At 36.3% G+C, this 12,741-nt stretch overlaps 1 protein-coding gene and 1 long non-coding RNA gene across 2 annotated transcripts in view; both read left to right on the forward strand.

Annotated features, from left to right (window-relative positions):
* The window catches only part of LOC307122625, a 505,212-nt gene that overhangs the window by 309,712 nt on the left and 182,759 nt on the right, over positions 1-12,741 (forward strand). The window lies entirely within an intron of this gene.
* Positions 1-12,741, forward strand: part of LOC307122623 (adhesion G protein-coupled receptor L3) — a 307,023-nt gene that overhangs the window by 251,481 nt on the left and 42,801 nt on the right. The window contains exons 11-12 of the mRNA XM_079810734.1: positions 1,359-1,564; positions 5,212-5,388. Of these exons, the coding sequence (XP_079666860.1) occupies positions 1,359-1,564; positions 5,212-5,388 (383 nt within the window). The remainder of the gene's footprint in view (positions 1-1,358; positions 1,565-5,211; positions 5,389-12,741) is intronic.

A 12,741-nucleotide genomic window follows, 5' to 3' on the forward strand; every position in this document is an offset into this window, starting at 1 on the left:
TGTCCCCAAAGAGGCGATGTGTCCTGGGGGATACAAACATTAAAATCAAAAATAAAAGTCATGTTTAAAAAAATCAGGATATTGTATTATCTGTGTCCTAAGAAGATGGAAAATAGCAATAAATTAAATGTTCTGATTTCTCTTTATGGTCTTGCCATTTTCAGGGTTAAATTGTAATTCACAATTAAATAAAATTCAAAATTTTACTGTATATCTGATCAAATAAATACAGCCTTGGTGAACCTAAGAGAAAAAAAAACAGAATCTGGCAGTACGTTTTGGGAGTTCATTTTAGTCCATCCTGAAGTCCGTTTTGCAGAGATGGACTAAAAATGAACTCCCAAAACGTACTGCCAGATTCTGGAAGATGAATTCTTCAAACAGTGGTACTAGAGGATGTGGTGCTGGTCCTTCAAGAGTCATTCTCAACCTATCTGTCCATAAAGCCTATAAAAAAACCTTCTTGATGTATTTTACAACACTTCAGCTTGTGATTCTTATCTAGTGGGGGTCATTTTTTAGGATTCTTTACCCAACTGAAGTCTCTGAGATCCTGACACCTTGCACTTCTGGAGACTCCAGGTAGGTTGCAGCTTTGGAAAATGGTGGCGCTGGAGACTAAAGGGTTCCTGATGGTTTCACCCTTAATTCTTCACCTTAATTCTTAATTCTTTTGCAGTTAACAGGTGTCTTTTCTTCACCACCTGTTTTTGTCAGATCCTGCTGACCCAACGAGCATTTCACTGTCCAATGGTCACGCCTTAACTGCAATGTCTAGTATTGCATTAGTATTGCATCCTTCTCATGGGCATTTAATACTTTTTGACTTTTCAGTCTGAGTTAAATCTCTTTTTTGGCTCAATTTATCTGTAAAAGAAAACATGCCTAATAATTCTGCACACCTGAATATAAAGTGATTTTCATTTCCAGCCTTCATGAACAATTATATATCACTTATACATTATTAAATACTAAATCAATAGTAGTTGTTAGGATTACTGTGGTTTGGAATTGGTCAAATGTGCCTGGAAAAAAAATATGATCAGAAAATCAACGTGCCTAATAATTCTGCACTCCCTGTATGTATGCATGTATGTATATATATATATATATATACATACATACATACATACATACATACATACATACATACATACATACATATATATATATATATATATACACACCAATTTATTTGAGTCCCTCAAATGTAAAACTTTTTACAGCTTATTTTGAGTAGCAAAATAATACTTCTGATTTCACAGAATCACTGAAACGACTCATGTGAACTTTGTCATAATATTGAATAAATTCATTATAAAACTAACAGCCACTCTCTTTATGTCTGTCTCTCTCAGGTGAGATCCGGATGGCGTTTGTCCTGTATAAGCATCTGGGTTCGTACCTGTCCACAGAAAATGCCAGCATGAAGTTCAGCAGCGAGACGTTAAACACCAACTACTCGGTCATTGTCAACTCTCCCATTATAACGGCGGCCATCAACAAAGACAGTAATAAAGTTTACCTGTCCGACCCAGTCATATTCACAGTGCGACATATTCAGGTACGGACCCTTACGGACCCGTTTGTGTTGTGTTCACTGTGAGATTTGTCGGAATAGAAAAATTCCATGTGTGCTGGACCATATAGTGTGTGTGTGTGTGTGTGTGTGTGTGTGTGTGTGTGTGTGTGTGTGTGTGTGTGTGTGTGTGTGTGTGTGTGTGTGTGTGTGTGTGTGTGTGTGTGTGTGTGTGTGTGTGTGTGTGTGTGTGTGTGTGTGTGTGTGTGTGTGTGTGTGTGTGTGTGTGTGTGTGTGTGTGTGTGTGTGTGTGTTTGTGTGTGATTGGTTGGGTAACTTAGATGAGGAGGTGATGAATAAATGGTCGCTTTAATAGTGGGTCCTGCAGTCACACCACCAGCATTTATGCCTGATTTATTTTTCATCCAACCACTTTATTGAAACGTACCCAAAAAATTACACACACAGAAACTCTGCCTCCAGCTGTGATTAAACAGGTTGAAAGACCAGGGATCTTGATTTCCTGTTTGTGTGTGTGGGAGGATGTTCACGGGAGAGCGATAACCACAGAACTCTGCAGATTTCCACAGAAATGAATCGGCTAGAGCTCTGCATGTCCTAACGCCCTGTGTCTCTGTTTATGAAAGATTTTTGGCATATTTGATCATGCTTTCTGCCACCAGTAAGAGTGATTTACTCTTTGCTCATTTTAACGCATTATACAGAGTTAAATCCGCTCCACAAATTTCCCCCTCAAAATTCAGAATTTTTCATTTATATTCTATGGAATTAGCTGAACTTTTTGACCCACTTAGGTACACCTTTATATATAATGTATTCTATTGTAATGATTACTTCTATTGTCTTTTGAAATATGGTTAAAGTGTACTTCCGAACGTACTGACAAACATTTATGGTAAACTAAAATATACTTTAATGTATTTTCCATTGGAACTTGCATTCAAAAAAAAAAAATAATTACACATTTGTGATGATTTTGCAATTTTAACATTTAAAATATAATGTACATATAGTGTACAAATATAATGTACATTAAATGTATTGAATTGTGTACTGACTAACACACTACAGTTAAAATTATAATCAAGTTTACATAGTATGATTTATGATTATCATACAGTAGTATGATAGGCATCAAAATAAGTGTACTTTAAAACATGACAAAATATTATTAAAACAATTATTTAAAATATACTTTAAGGTAAAACTTAATTTTACAGTATTACAAAGGGCATTTTTAAGTCTACTTAAGTGTGTTAAGAAACAGTCATTAAAGTGTACTCTCTTTAAGTACACTTAGGTGTCCTTTTATTTAATTAATATTATATTATCTTCAAGTGCAATTTTTTAAAAATACATTTAAGATTTTAATAATATTACATGTGCACATTCAATACAACTAAGCACACATTGATTCATGTAAAAAAAACAACAAAAGAAAACAATTGTCAACATAATATTTTATCAAAATATAATGACTTGTGCCACCTTTAAAACAAATGACAATAAACCTTGTTCACATAACTAACGTTAACCATTAGTTCTCCTTGTGTGTGTGTGTGTGTGTGTGTGTGTGTGTGTGTGTGTGTGTGTGTGTGTGTGTGTGTGTGTGTGTGTGTGTGTGTGTGTGTGTGTGTGTGTGTGTGTGTGTGTGTGTGTGTGTGTGTGTGTGTTAAATTGAGGTCCCCATGAGGAAACAAGCTTAAAAATCATACAGAATGAGTTTTTTTTTTGTTTTCTATGATGGGTAGGTTTAGGGGTAGGGTTAGTGTAAGTGGATAGAATTTACAGTTTGTACAGTATAAAAACCATTACGTCTATGGAGACTCCCCACAAAGATAGTAAACCAGACTTGTGTGTGTCTGTGTCTGTGCGTTGGTGTGTGTGAACGGCTTTGTGATATTAAAGTCTTCCTGCCGCTTGCCACCTGATGGCCCACATCTAGATTAGTATAATTTCAGCGTGGGTGAAGATCAGCAAGCTCATATAACTCAGAAACATCTCATTTACCCGGAGCTGCTGGTCTGAAGGACGTCTGGAACTGGTATCAAAATCGCTCAAAGGAAGCAAATTAAGTCTTTGAACGCATCTGACCAGACTGAGATATGAGAATGTTTTCTCCTGGGTTTACCTTGTGTGATGATAAACACATGAGATAAAACATTTAGTCGTTTCCAGTGTGAACAGGGTCCAAAGTCAATGCCCACCATGCACCAAATGCAACTAGAAACTGCAAATAAATAACATGCAGTTACCTGGTATTTTTTTTATGAATCGCATAAAACACAATAATCATTTGACATGTGCAAATTGACCGAATCAAGTTCAAGACATTAAACCTCTGTCGGATGTCCTGTTATCTCAGTGTAAAATGTTTTACAATTTGAAAATATACATATGGTAGTCAAATTAAATGTATTAGAATTGATTCAGCAAAGCTGCATTTGTTTGATAAAAATATAGTAAAGGCCTGTTCACACCAAGAATGATAACTGTAAAGCTAGATACGATAACCGTATTAGCGTTCACACCAACGAACGATAATGCTTCGTTTATTCTACACTCTAAAAAAAAAGGCTCGTAATCATAGGGGAACCTTTTTTAGTGCTATATAGCACCAATTTTGGTGCTTCAGTAGTTCTTCAGCGGTTCTTCAGAGGTGCTATATAGCACCTTAGTCAAAGAACCGGTGAAGAACCTCTGAAGAACCGCTGAAGAACCACTGAAGCACCAAAATTGGTGTTATATAGCACTAAAAAAGGTTCCCCTATGATTACGAGCCAAGAACCATTTTTGGTGCAATATAGAACCTTTTTTTTTTTTTAGAGTGTATGTGTGCGCTGTAGGTTTGTCGTCTGTCACTTTAAATGTTCGGCTTAGATTCTGATTGGCTGTCAATGTTCTGCTGGGGGAAGAAAACGTTCTGAAAGTGATTCCAGTGGTATCCCCCCAAATCCCTTCTCGGTGCCATTATTGTTATAGGTGTTGTGAACTCTGCTACTCGTTTATATTTCAAATGATTTTTAGAACTATATCTTTATCATTATCTTTATAGTTATTGCCATTGATGTGAACGGGTTTTAAAACAGTAGGGAAAAAAATAACAGGTTTTTTGGGGAATATATTGTAAAATGTAAATTATTCTTGTGATGGTGATTACTCCAGTCTTCAGTGTCACATGATCCTTCAGAAATAATTCTCAATTTTTATTTTTTTTTGCTCTTATTTCTTATTATTATAAATGTTGAAGACAGATGTGCTGCTTCATATTTCTTGTGCAAACCGTGGTACTTTTTTCAGGATTCTTTGATGAATTGAAAGTTCAAAAGTTCAGCATTTATTTTAAATAGAAATATTTTGTAACATCTTGCATGCTTTTACTGACATTTTTGGTCAATTTAAAGCATCCTTGCATTAATTGTCTCAAAAAAACCAAAAACGTTTGGATGACAGTGTAGGATGTGCGCTCACAAGTGTGTGTTTATGCAGCTCATCCAATTTCATCGCCATCCATCCTTAAGTTTCACAATCAGTGGTGGTTAAATTCTTTGGCCATTGGCTGGTGTTGCAAAAAGTTCATTTTGTACCCTGAGTGTAACTCTTGTTATTGCTCGTGTTGTGTGTTCTGCTCGTTTCCTCTCTGATACAGTGTGCTGTTCTTCCTCCTTCAGCAGTCAGAGGAGAATTTCAACCCCAACTGTTCATTCTGGAGCTACTCGAAGCGCAGTATGGCGGGCTTCTGGTCCACTCAGGACTGCCGGCTGCTGGGAACCAACCGAACACACACCACCTGCTCCTGCACACACCTGACCAACTTTGCTGTGCTTATGGCTCACGTGGACGTGAAGGTAGTGACACTTTAAACACATCTGTCTGAGATATAAACATCAGCATTGTTCTGAACTAAGATGTTTCCAGAGACAAATGATCTGTCCGCACATGAAAACATTGCATGATGTAGCACAGCCCATCAGATTTTCAATGCAACAATTTACACATTGCAACAATGCGTTTTTTGACAAATGAATAACATTATTACGAACACCCCCAGATATGTAAATATATATTGTTAAAGTGTTTCTTCTTACAAGACTACGATTTTCACACAGAGGAAACCAGCAATCCACTCGAAGAAAATGTAAACTATATGATCTAAATCATCCCGAGATGTTTAGAGGTGCTGAATGGATTTAGCTGTGAAGAAATCAGAAGAAGCATGTGAAGTGTGTTTGTTTGAGGCAATGATCCGGCACAGCCGATCAGAGTGTAAATTGTTTGTAAAACCATTTTCAATGCAACAATTTACATATTACAACAATTATGCATGGTTTTACAAATGAATACTGTATTAGGAACACCCCTCAAATATGTAAATATAGATTATTATCCTGTTAAAGGAATAGTTCACCCCAAAAATTCTGTCATTAATTACTCACTCTCATATTGTTCCAAACCCGTAAGATCTTTCGGAACACAAATTTGACCACTTTGATGCTTCAAAAAGTTCATAAAGAGATCATAAAACAAATCCGTTTAATCCAAATGTTCTCACTTTATCACTTTATATGATGAACAGATGGAGTTTAGGCTTTTATTCACATATAAACATTCATCAACTCATACATCAGTTGTGGTAAACGGAATCTCAAGCATGTTTGCTTGACGTGTGAGAACCAATGAGGTTCATTCTCGTGTGTTAGGCAGCACGTTTGAGCTTCAGCAAGAACCAATGAGGTTCATTCTCATATGTTAGGCAGCACGTTTGAGCTTCAGCAAGAACCAATGAGGTTCATTCTCATGTTATGCAGCCCGTTTGAGCTTCTGCAAGAACCAGTGAGGCTCGTTCTCATATTACACAGCACGTTTGAGCTTCAGCAGGAACCAATTAAGTTTATTCTCGTGTTACGCAGCACGTTTGAGCTTCAGCAGGAACCAATGAGGTTCATTCTCGTGTTACGCAGCACATTTGAGCTTCAGCAAGAAATAATGAGGTTAATTCTCGTGTGTTACGCAGCACAGTTGAGCTTCAGTAAGAACCAATGAGGTTTGTTCTTGCGCATCAAGCATGTTTGGCTGAGCTTCTGTTTATGTTCGCTGATAAATGTTATATGTGAATAAAAACCTAAATTAAATCTGATCTGAACTTAAATGGTTGTAATTCATGAACACTTTGGAATACAAAACTAAGGTTGGTCTCTTTTTAAAGAATACATTATTGAAGTTAAAGTGTAAAAAAGTTGTAGAAGTTTTAAGTTCACTGTAAAGCAATTGTACTGAACTAAACATTTTCTATTTTATACAAAATGTATATTTTGTGTTCCAAATTTGAAGTTGAATGGATTGAATGGATTTTGCTCTGAAAAATCAGAAGAAAGACGAGAGGTGTGTTTGTTTGAGGCAGGTAGATGTGGAGCAGATCTCTGTGGAGACTGTTTATTGTTTGTTGATGACTCCAGGCTGTGAGGTGCATTGTGGGAGATCAGCAGGTGGGCGGTCTTTATCTCTCCATATGATCCATGATCAACGACGATTCCCAGCTGAGCGACTTAATACACGCCGAACAAACACACACACACACTGGTGTTTTTTTAAAGAACGCATTGTTATTGTTGCTTTTTGTTTATTTTGAGCATGTTTTTAAAGGCCAACATGATAAGTCTGACATACAGCTTGATGCCTTCTGAGTTTTTGTGAGTTGCTGCCATGCATTATTTTCGAAATGATCACCTATTAGTGCCATTTGACTCTTTTCGTTTTGTTGTTTCTCTATTGAAGTCTGTTGTTCTCTGTGTTGTCGAGAGCAACATTTGCCGGCAGGATTTTTTTTCCTTCGTCTGGCAGGCGTGGGGTCGCATGGGATGGAGCCTCAGCCAGGTGCATTTAGTATAAAAGCTTCATTTACATTTTACATTCAGATCCGAAGTTCGGCTTTACCTGGAGAGAAACTGAAAAGCAAGAAAAGAACAATTGACAGGAGTGAAAAACAGGGAAAAATACATTTTGACGAATGAAACAATGGCCTCCTCGCTCAGTGGCCCTGTGGCACGCCGTCAACAGCCACGACTCTCGAGAGAACAAGAGAGAGGAGTAGATCGCTGACAGACGTTTTGATTAGCAAGTGAGAAGGGAAAACTGCATATCTACTTCAGGTCCTGCTATTTAAAATGAAATATCCCCACTTAATTTACACTGTGTGAGTCACTTCATGAAGTAGCCATCAATGAATTGTGCAGATGGAGACACCCATTTAGGAGAGTACCGCTGGGACCGGGGCTGGGGGGTTGGTGCAGAAGTTTATATGCTTTGAGGTCAAACATGTATATGAAAAACCTTTTCATAAGTATAGTTTTTACAAATGCTCCAAAAGATCGGCCACTGATCAGAACCATTTGATAATTACTTCCTTTGATTCTATACATGGTCTCTCAGCTTGCCGGTCACATAAACCGTTCACATTTTCATGACACAAAAGATGCAAGCTTGTTCACACCAGCTGTGAGAGATGCGGCAAAAATGAAAAGAGTACAATAATAACGCAGTGAAAAGGTGTGTACAGTTCAAACTACTTTATTTAAAAAATCCAGAATTCTTCCACTCTCTTCTGAACTCTTTCCCTCAGGTTTTCTCATGTAAGTAGGGGGGGCTTCATAGACAAAAGTTTAGGAACCACTGGCATATAATATGCCACCGCTACATTTACATTACATTACGGTACACACCGTGCCACCGCCTCTGTCGTTTGGCTTTTTTTTATAGAATTAAAAAACATTTAATTCAGTTGGATAACGGTCACTTCAATTGTAAACTAGTGTAAACGTCTGCTCTGTAGCTGCAGTCACACACAATGCAGCAGGAATCACAGTTCCCTGATCACATGACGAGAGCAAGGCGAGACAAGACCCCTGATCCCTGATGCGCACAATTTAGGCTACAAACAATAGCGTGTCTCCCAATATCAAAGCTATCTATGGCTAGGCTGTGTAGTTCTAACCACCTCTTAGCTCTGCTCTCTCTTTCCACTTTGAATATTGAGAGACATTTGCACCAAAAAAATTTCACAGATTTTGCATTGTTGTCCAGATCAGGCACCGAAATTTGCAATAAGATGATATTATACAGCAGAACTTTTAAGCCACACTTATTTCAGCAGGGTTGCCAACTCTCAAGCATTTTGCGTGAGACACGCTTTCAGGCTCTGTCTCACGCTCTCACTCTACCCAAGTAAATCTCACGCCAAATTGCCAAACCTGCTTTTGATATGAAACAAAGTCTAAGCTTTTAATTTTTTTTTACTTTTAATATGAAATTCAAACAATAAATACAGTTTTGCCTCACTTAATGGGGCATAACAGTTAAAGCCAGAGCCGTTGAAAAACAGAGTTGCGACATGCTTTCATCTTGCAGCGGCACGCGCGCGCGGTCACATGGTTCATGGAGCTTTCAATAGTTCTAAACAAACCAGCGCTGTCAATACATTTGAATGGCTTAAGCGGAAAGACAACAGTTTCACTTTACAGGTATTTGCAGCAATTTTTGGTAAACAGTACAGCATATTGTTCATTGATTATTATGTCAACCATATTTACAGGATCATTTTGTTATGGAGCGTGATGGAGATGCAACATTGTTAACATTAATGTTAATGTTTTTCTTGTATTTAGCCCTCATGTATTCCTTACTAATTGGTCACACTCTTACTCATTGGTGGTCAAATGTGACCATACACCTTAACTATTTTTCAATTAAATAAATGTTCTATAGCCTATTTTGGTTCAATAATATTTATTGAATGTTTTGAGGAGATCTTTTGGTACTAAATACTATTTGTGCAATAATTATGGTCTATTAATGACCACTTAAAAAAAAAATTTCTCTAATATTTTGTATTATTTATATTAATAGAGAATTCCAATGCAAAGAGGCAAATTAGAGTCATTTTGTGGCTGGAAAAATAATAATTTTCATTTGTAATCCCATTACCCACTAGGTGCCTGTATGGCTCTTTAATAAATATACATGTTTCTAGTCCAGTTGCTCAAAAAAGTATTGCAGATCATAACTGCTTACTTAATTTTAGGTTTTGCATTTGAATACATATTTAGACATGATCACACACTAGATTTCTTTAAATGTGAAATTTTAAAACGTTAATAACTTAAATCCTAATATTTTTAATGATACTTATATAAGCACACACAAGTGAATATTAATGAATGCGAGCAAATATAATTTAACCCAAGAAAAGTTTAAAATAGTGCAAAAAAAAGGCAAACTTATTTTTCCTTATATGTACGGCAGGCTATATACATATGAATTGATACTGAATCAAGATCGAAATCGATATTTGTGCCAATCAATCGTCATCGCCCCATTTCAGGCGTAGACACACTCACTTATTCAGCATTGCATGGCCTTATAAATGGGGTTCATTCAGTCATGCATTTATCCATCTGTCCGCTCCGTTTCACCCTCATATTGCTGGTGAACGAGAGAGAGATTTAATGGGTAAATCCGTACAGGTGAGTGTTTTGTTGTTGCCATGGCTGCAGCAGTGCCAGTGATGGCGTGAGGTGTATTAATGGACACGTTGAGACCACTGGAGTGGCCGTGTGATGCAGTGATGCTGAGTCTGGGGACAATGTCAGGCAATTGTCATCCAATCTTCAATCTTAAAGGAGGGCCGCTGGTTGTCATGGATATCTCATGCTCTCATCACAGAGGTGTGTGTGAAATATAACAGAATTATGACTCATTAGATTGAGAAAGAGAGGACTGTTGGAATTCTGACACACTGACTGCTGCAAAGCTGAAACGTGTGCATGAATGTGTTTTTAATGAGGCTTTGCACAGATGTGTGCTCGTGTTTACTGTTCTGAAGGCCTTTTATGAAAGACCCAGTGTCACTGAAATGCATTCAACTCATTCATTCTGCTCCGAAACTAAAGCAAAGTTAACATTCCTCTAGAAGTGCAGCTGTTGACAGATGAAATTCTTCCTCCTGCTACTTTTTACATGACTAGACTGATATAGTATATAAGTATATAAAATCACAGTAGAAGCAGTGCAAGAGGGCTTTAAGATATGTTAATATTTTTGAAAGACGTCTCTTCTGCTCACCAAGGCTGCATTTATTTGATCAAAAGTACAGTAAAATCAGTACTGTGAAATATTATTGCTTTCTATAATAACTGTTTTCTATTTGAATATCATCATTACTCCAGTCTTCAGTGTCACATGATCCTCCAGAAATCATTCTAATATGATGATTTTCTGCTCAGGAAACATTTCTTCTTACTATCGATGTTGAAAACAGTTGTGCTGCTTCATATTGTTGTGTAAACCGTGAAACTTTTTTCAGGATTCTTTGATGAATAGAAAGTTAAAAAGAACAGCATTAATTTAAAATAGAAATATTTTGTAATGTTATAAATGTCTTTACTGTCACTTTGGATCAATTTACTGCACCCTTGCTGAATAAATACATTCATTTCTTAACCAAAAAAATCTTACTGACGGTACCAAGTGTATTTTAATGTTTATGTGCTTTGAACACTGGCTAAAACATGATATAAAGTAAACGTTTTAATATTAGTAGTTTTAGTATTAGTAAACCCTTCTCTGCATGACACAGCAGGCCATGTGATCTCGACTTTCTTCATGTAGAATAAAATGTGCTAACATTATTTTACAGTGTTCTTGTTACACATGTAGTTACTGTACTGTAAAAAATACATGCAACTAAACCTAAAACCAAACCCAAATCCTAACCCTGAACCAATAGAGAGTATATGTAGTAAAAGGGATAGTTCACCCAAAAATGAATTTTTCTTTCATCATTTTATTCACCCTCTACCATAGTATCCCCCCCCCCCCCACTATGGTAGTCCATGGCTGCCGAGATCTGCTTGGTTACAAACATTCTAACAATATCTTCCTTTATGTTCAGCCGAACAAAGAAATGTATACAGGTTTGGAACAACTTGAGCGTGACTAAATGATGACAGAATTAGACAGAATTTGGGGTGAACTATCCCTTTAATTGATATTTCTCAGTACTTAAATGTATAGTTACATTTAACAAGGACACCTTAAAATAAAGTATAGCCACAAAAAAAAATCTAGATTACGGAATTATGTGGATTTTTTTTTAATTAAGTGCACTTTTAGAGCACATTTAGACTGTGAAATGTCAGTACATGAGTATAAACAAGTGAATTGCTTGTGGTGGTTGTTGTTGATGTTTTAACTGGTTCATTGAAACTTTAATTTCCACTGATTTGTAGAAACTTCTCAGCACTAGACTGAACAGCTCTGTTGTTGAACTGGTATGTTTTCTGAGTGACGTGAACTGATACTGAGGAGATGAAGAATCCAGACGGGTTATAAATCTACCAGATCTTGAATCTGGAAGTACACACACACACATACACACACTGATCTCTTTTCCTTTTTGTCTCGGTGTGTTTGATGGAGAGCAGAGCGCTATTAATCACACACCTGCTCCATCACCTCTGTGTGTGTGTGCGCGTGTGTGTTTCATGATTGTTCATCTGTGTCTCTGTGCTAGAGCTGGATGATATATAGCAAATGCTTACTATATATATCTGCTATTATTTTGTTGACAATATAAACTTAATCAGTATTGTGATGAATAATGTGTTTTTTAATTGCTTTTAAGCTTGGTGAAGATCGCAACAGTAGAACTCTTCTCGCTCCTCCTTTTATTATCATTTCTGATTGAAAATTAAGCAAAAATGCTGTTATTGATCACAAGATCTTAGTGAATCAATTCAAAACTCTGATTCAGTGACTCATTTACATCATCTCTCCGAAATAATCATATCTCCATGTGGCAAATAAAATATAAATGTAAAGTTATAGTTGTGCATATTGTCATTCCTTGTGTTTGTTTATTGAAAAACAGACCAGACATTTTTAACTACATTCATTGTTTTGAAACAACAACAACAGCATTTTAAAGCATTTCAGAGCAGAAAAAGAGAAATTGAGATATACAAACAAAATGTTTGTAAGGTTTAGGCTTAACCACATACAAAAAAATGCTAAAGTAGAAAAAATAAACCTAATATAAAAAACAGCAGTATTACTTTATAATTATTTGTATTAACGAATTATTAATATTTTTAATTCATTTTTTTCTTTCAATTTGAATATTTTATATAACTTTTAATATTAATATT

Source organism: Gobio gobio (assembly GCF_949357685.1).
Source record: "Gobio gobio genome assembly, chromosome: 2".
Taxonomy (NCBI): domain Eukaryota; kingdom Metazoa; phylum Chordata; class Actinopteri; order Cypriniformes; family Gobionidae; genus Gobio; species Gobio gobio.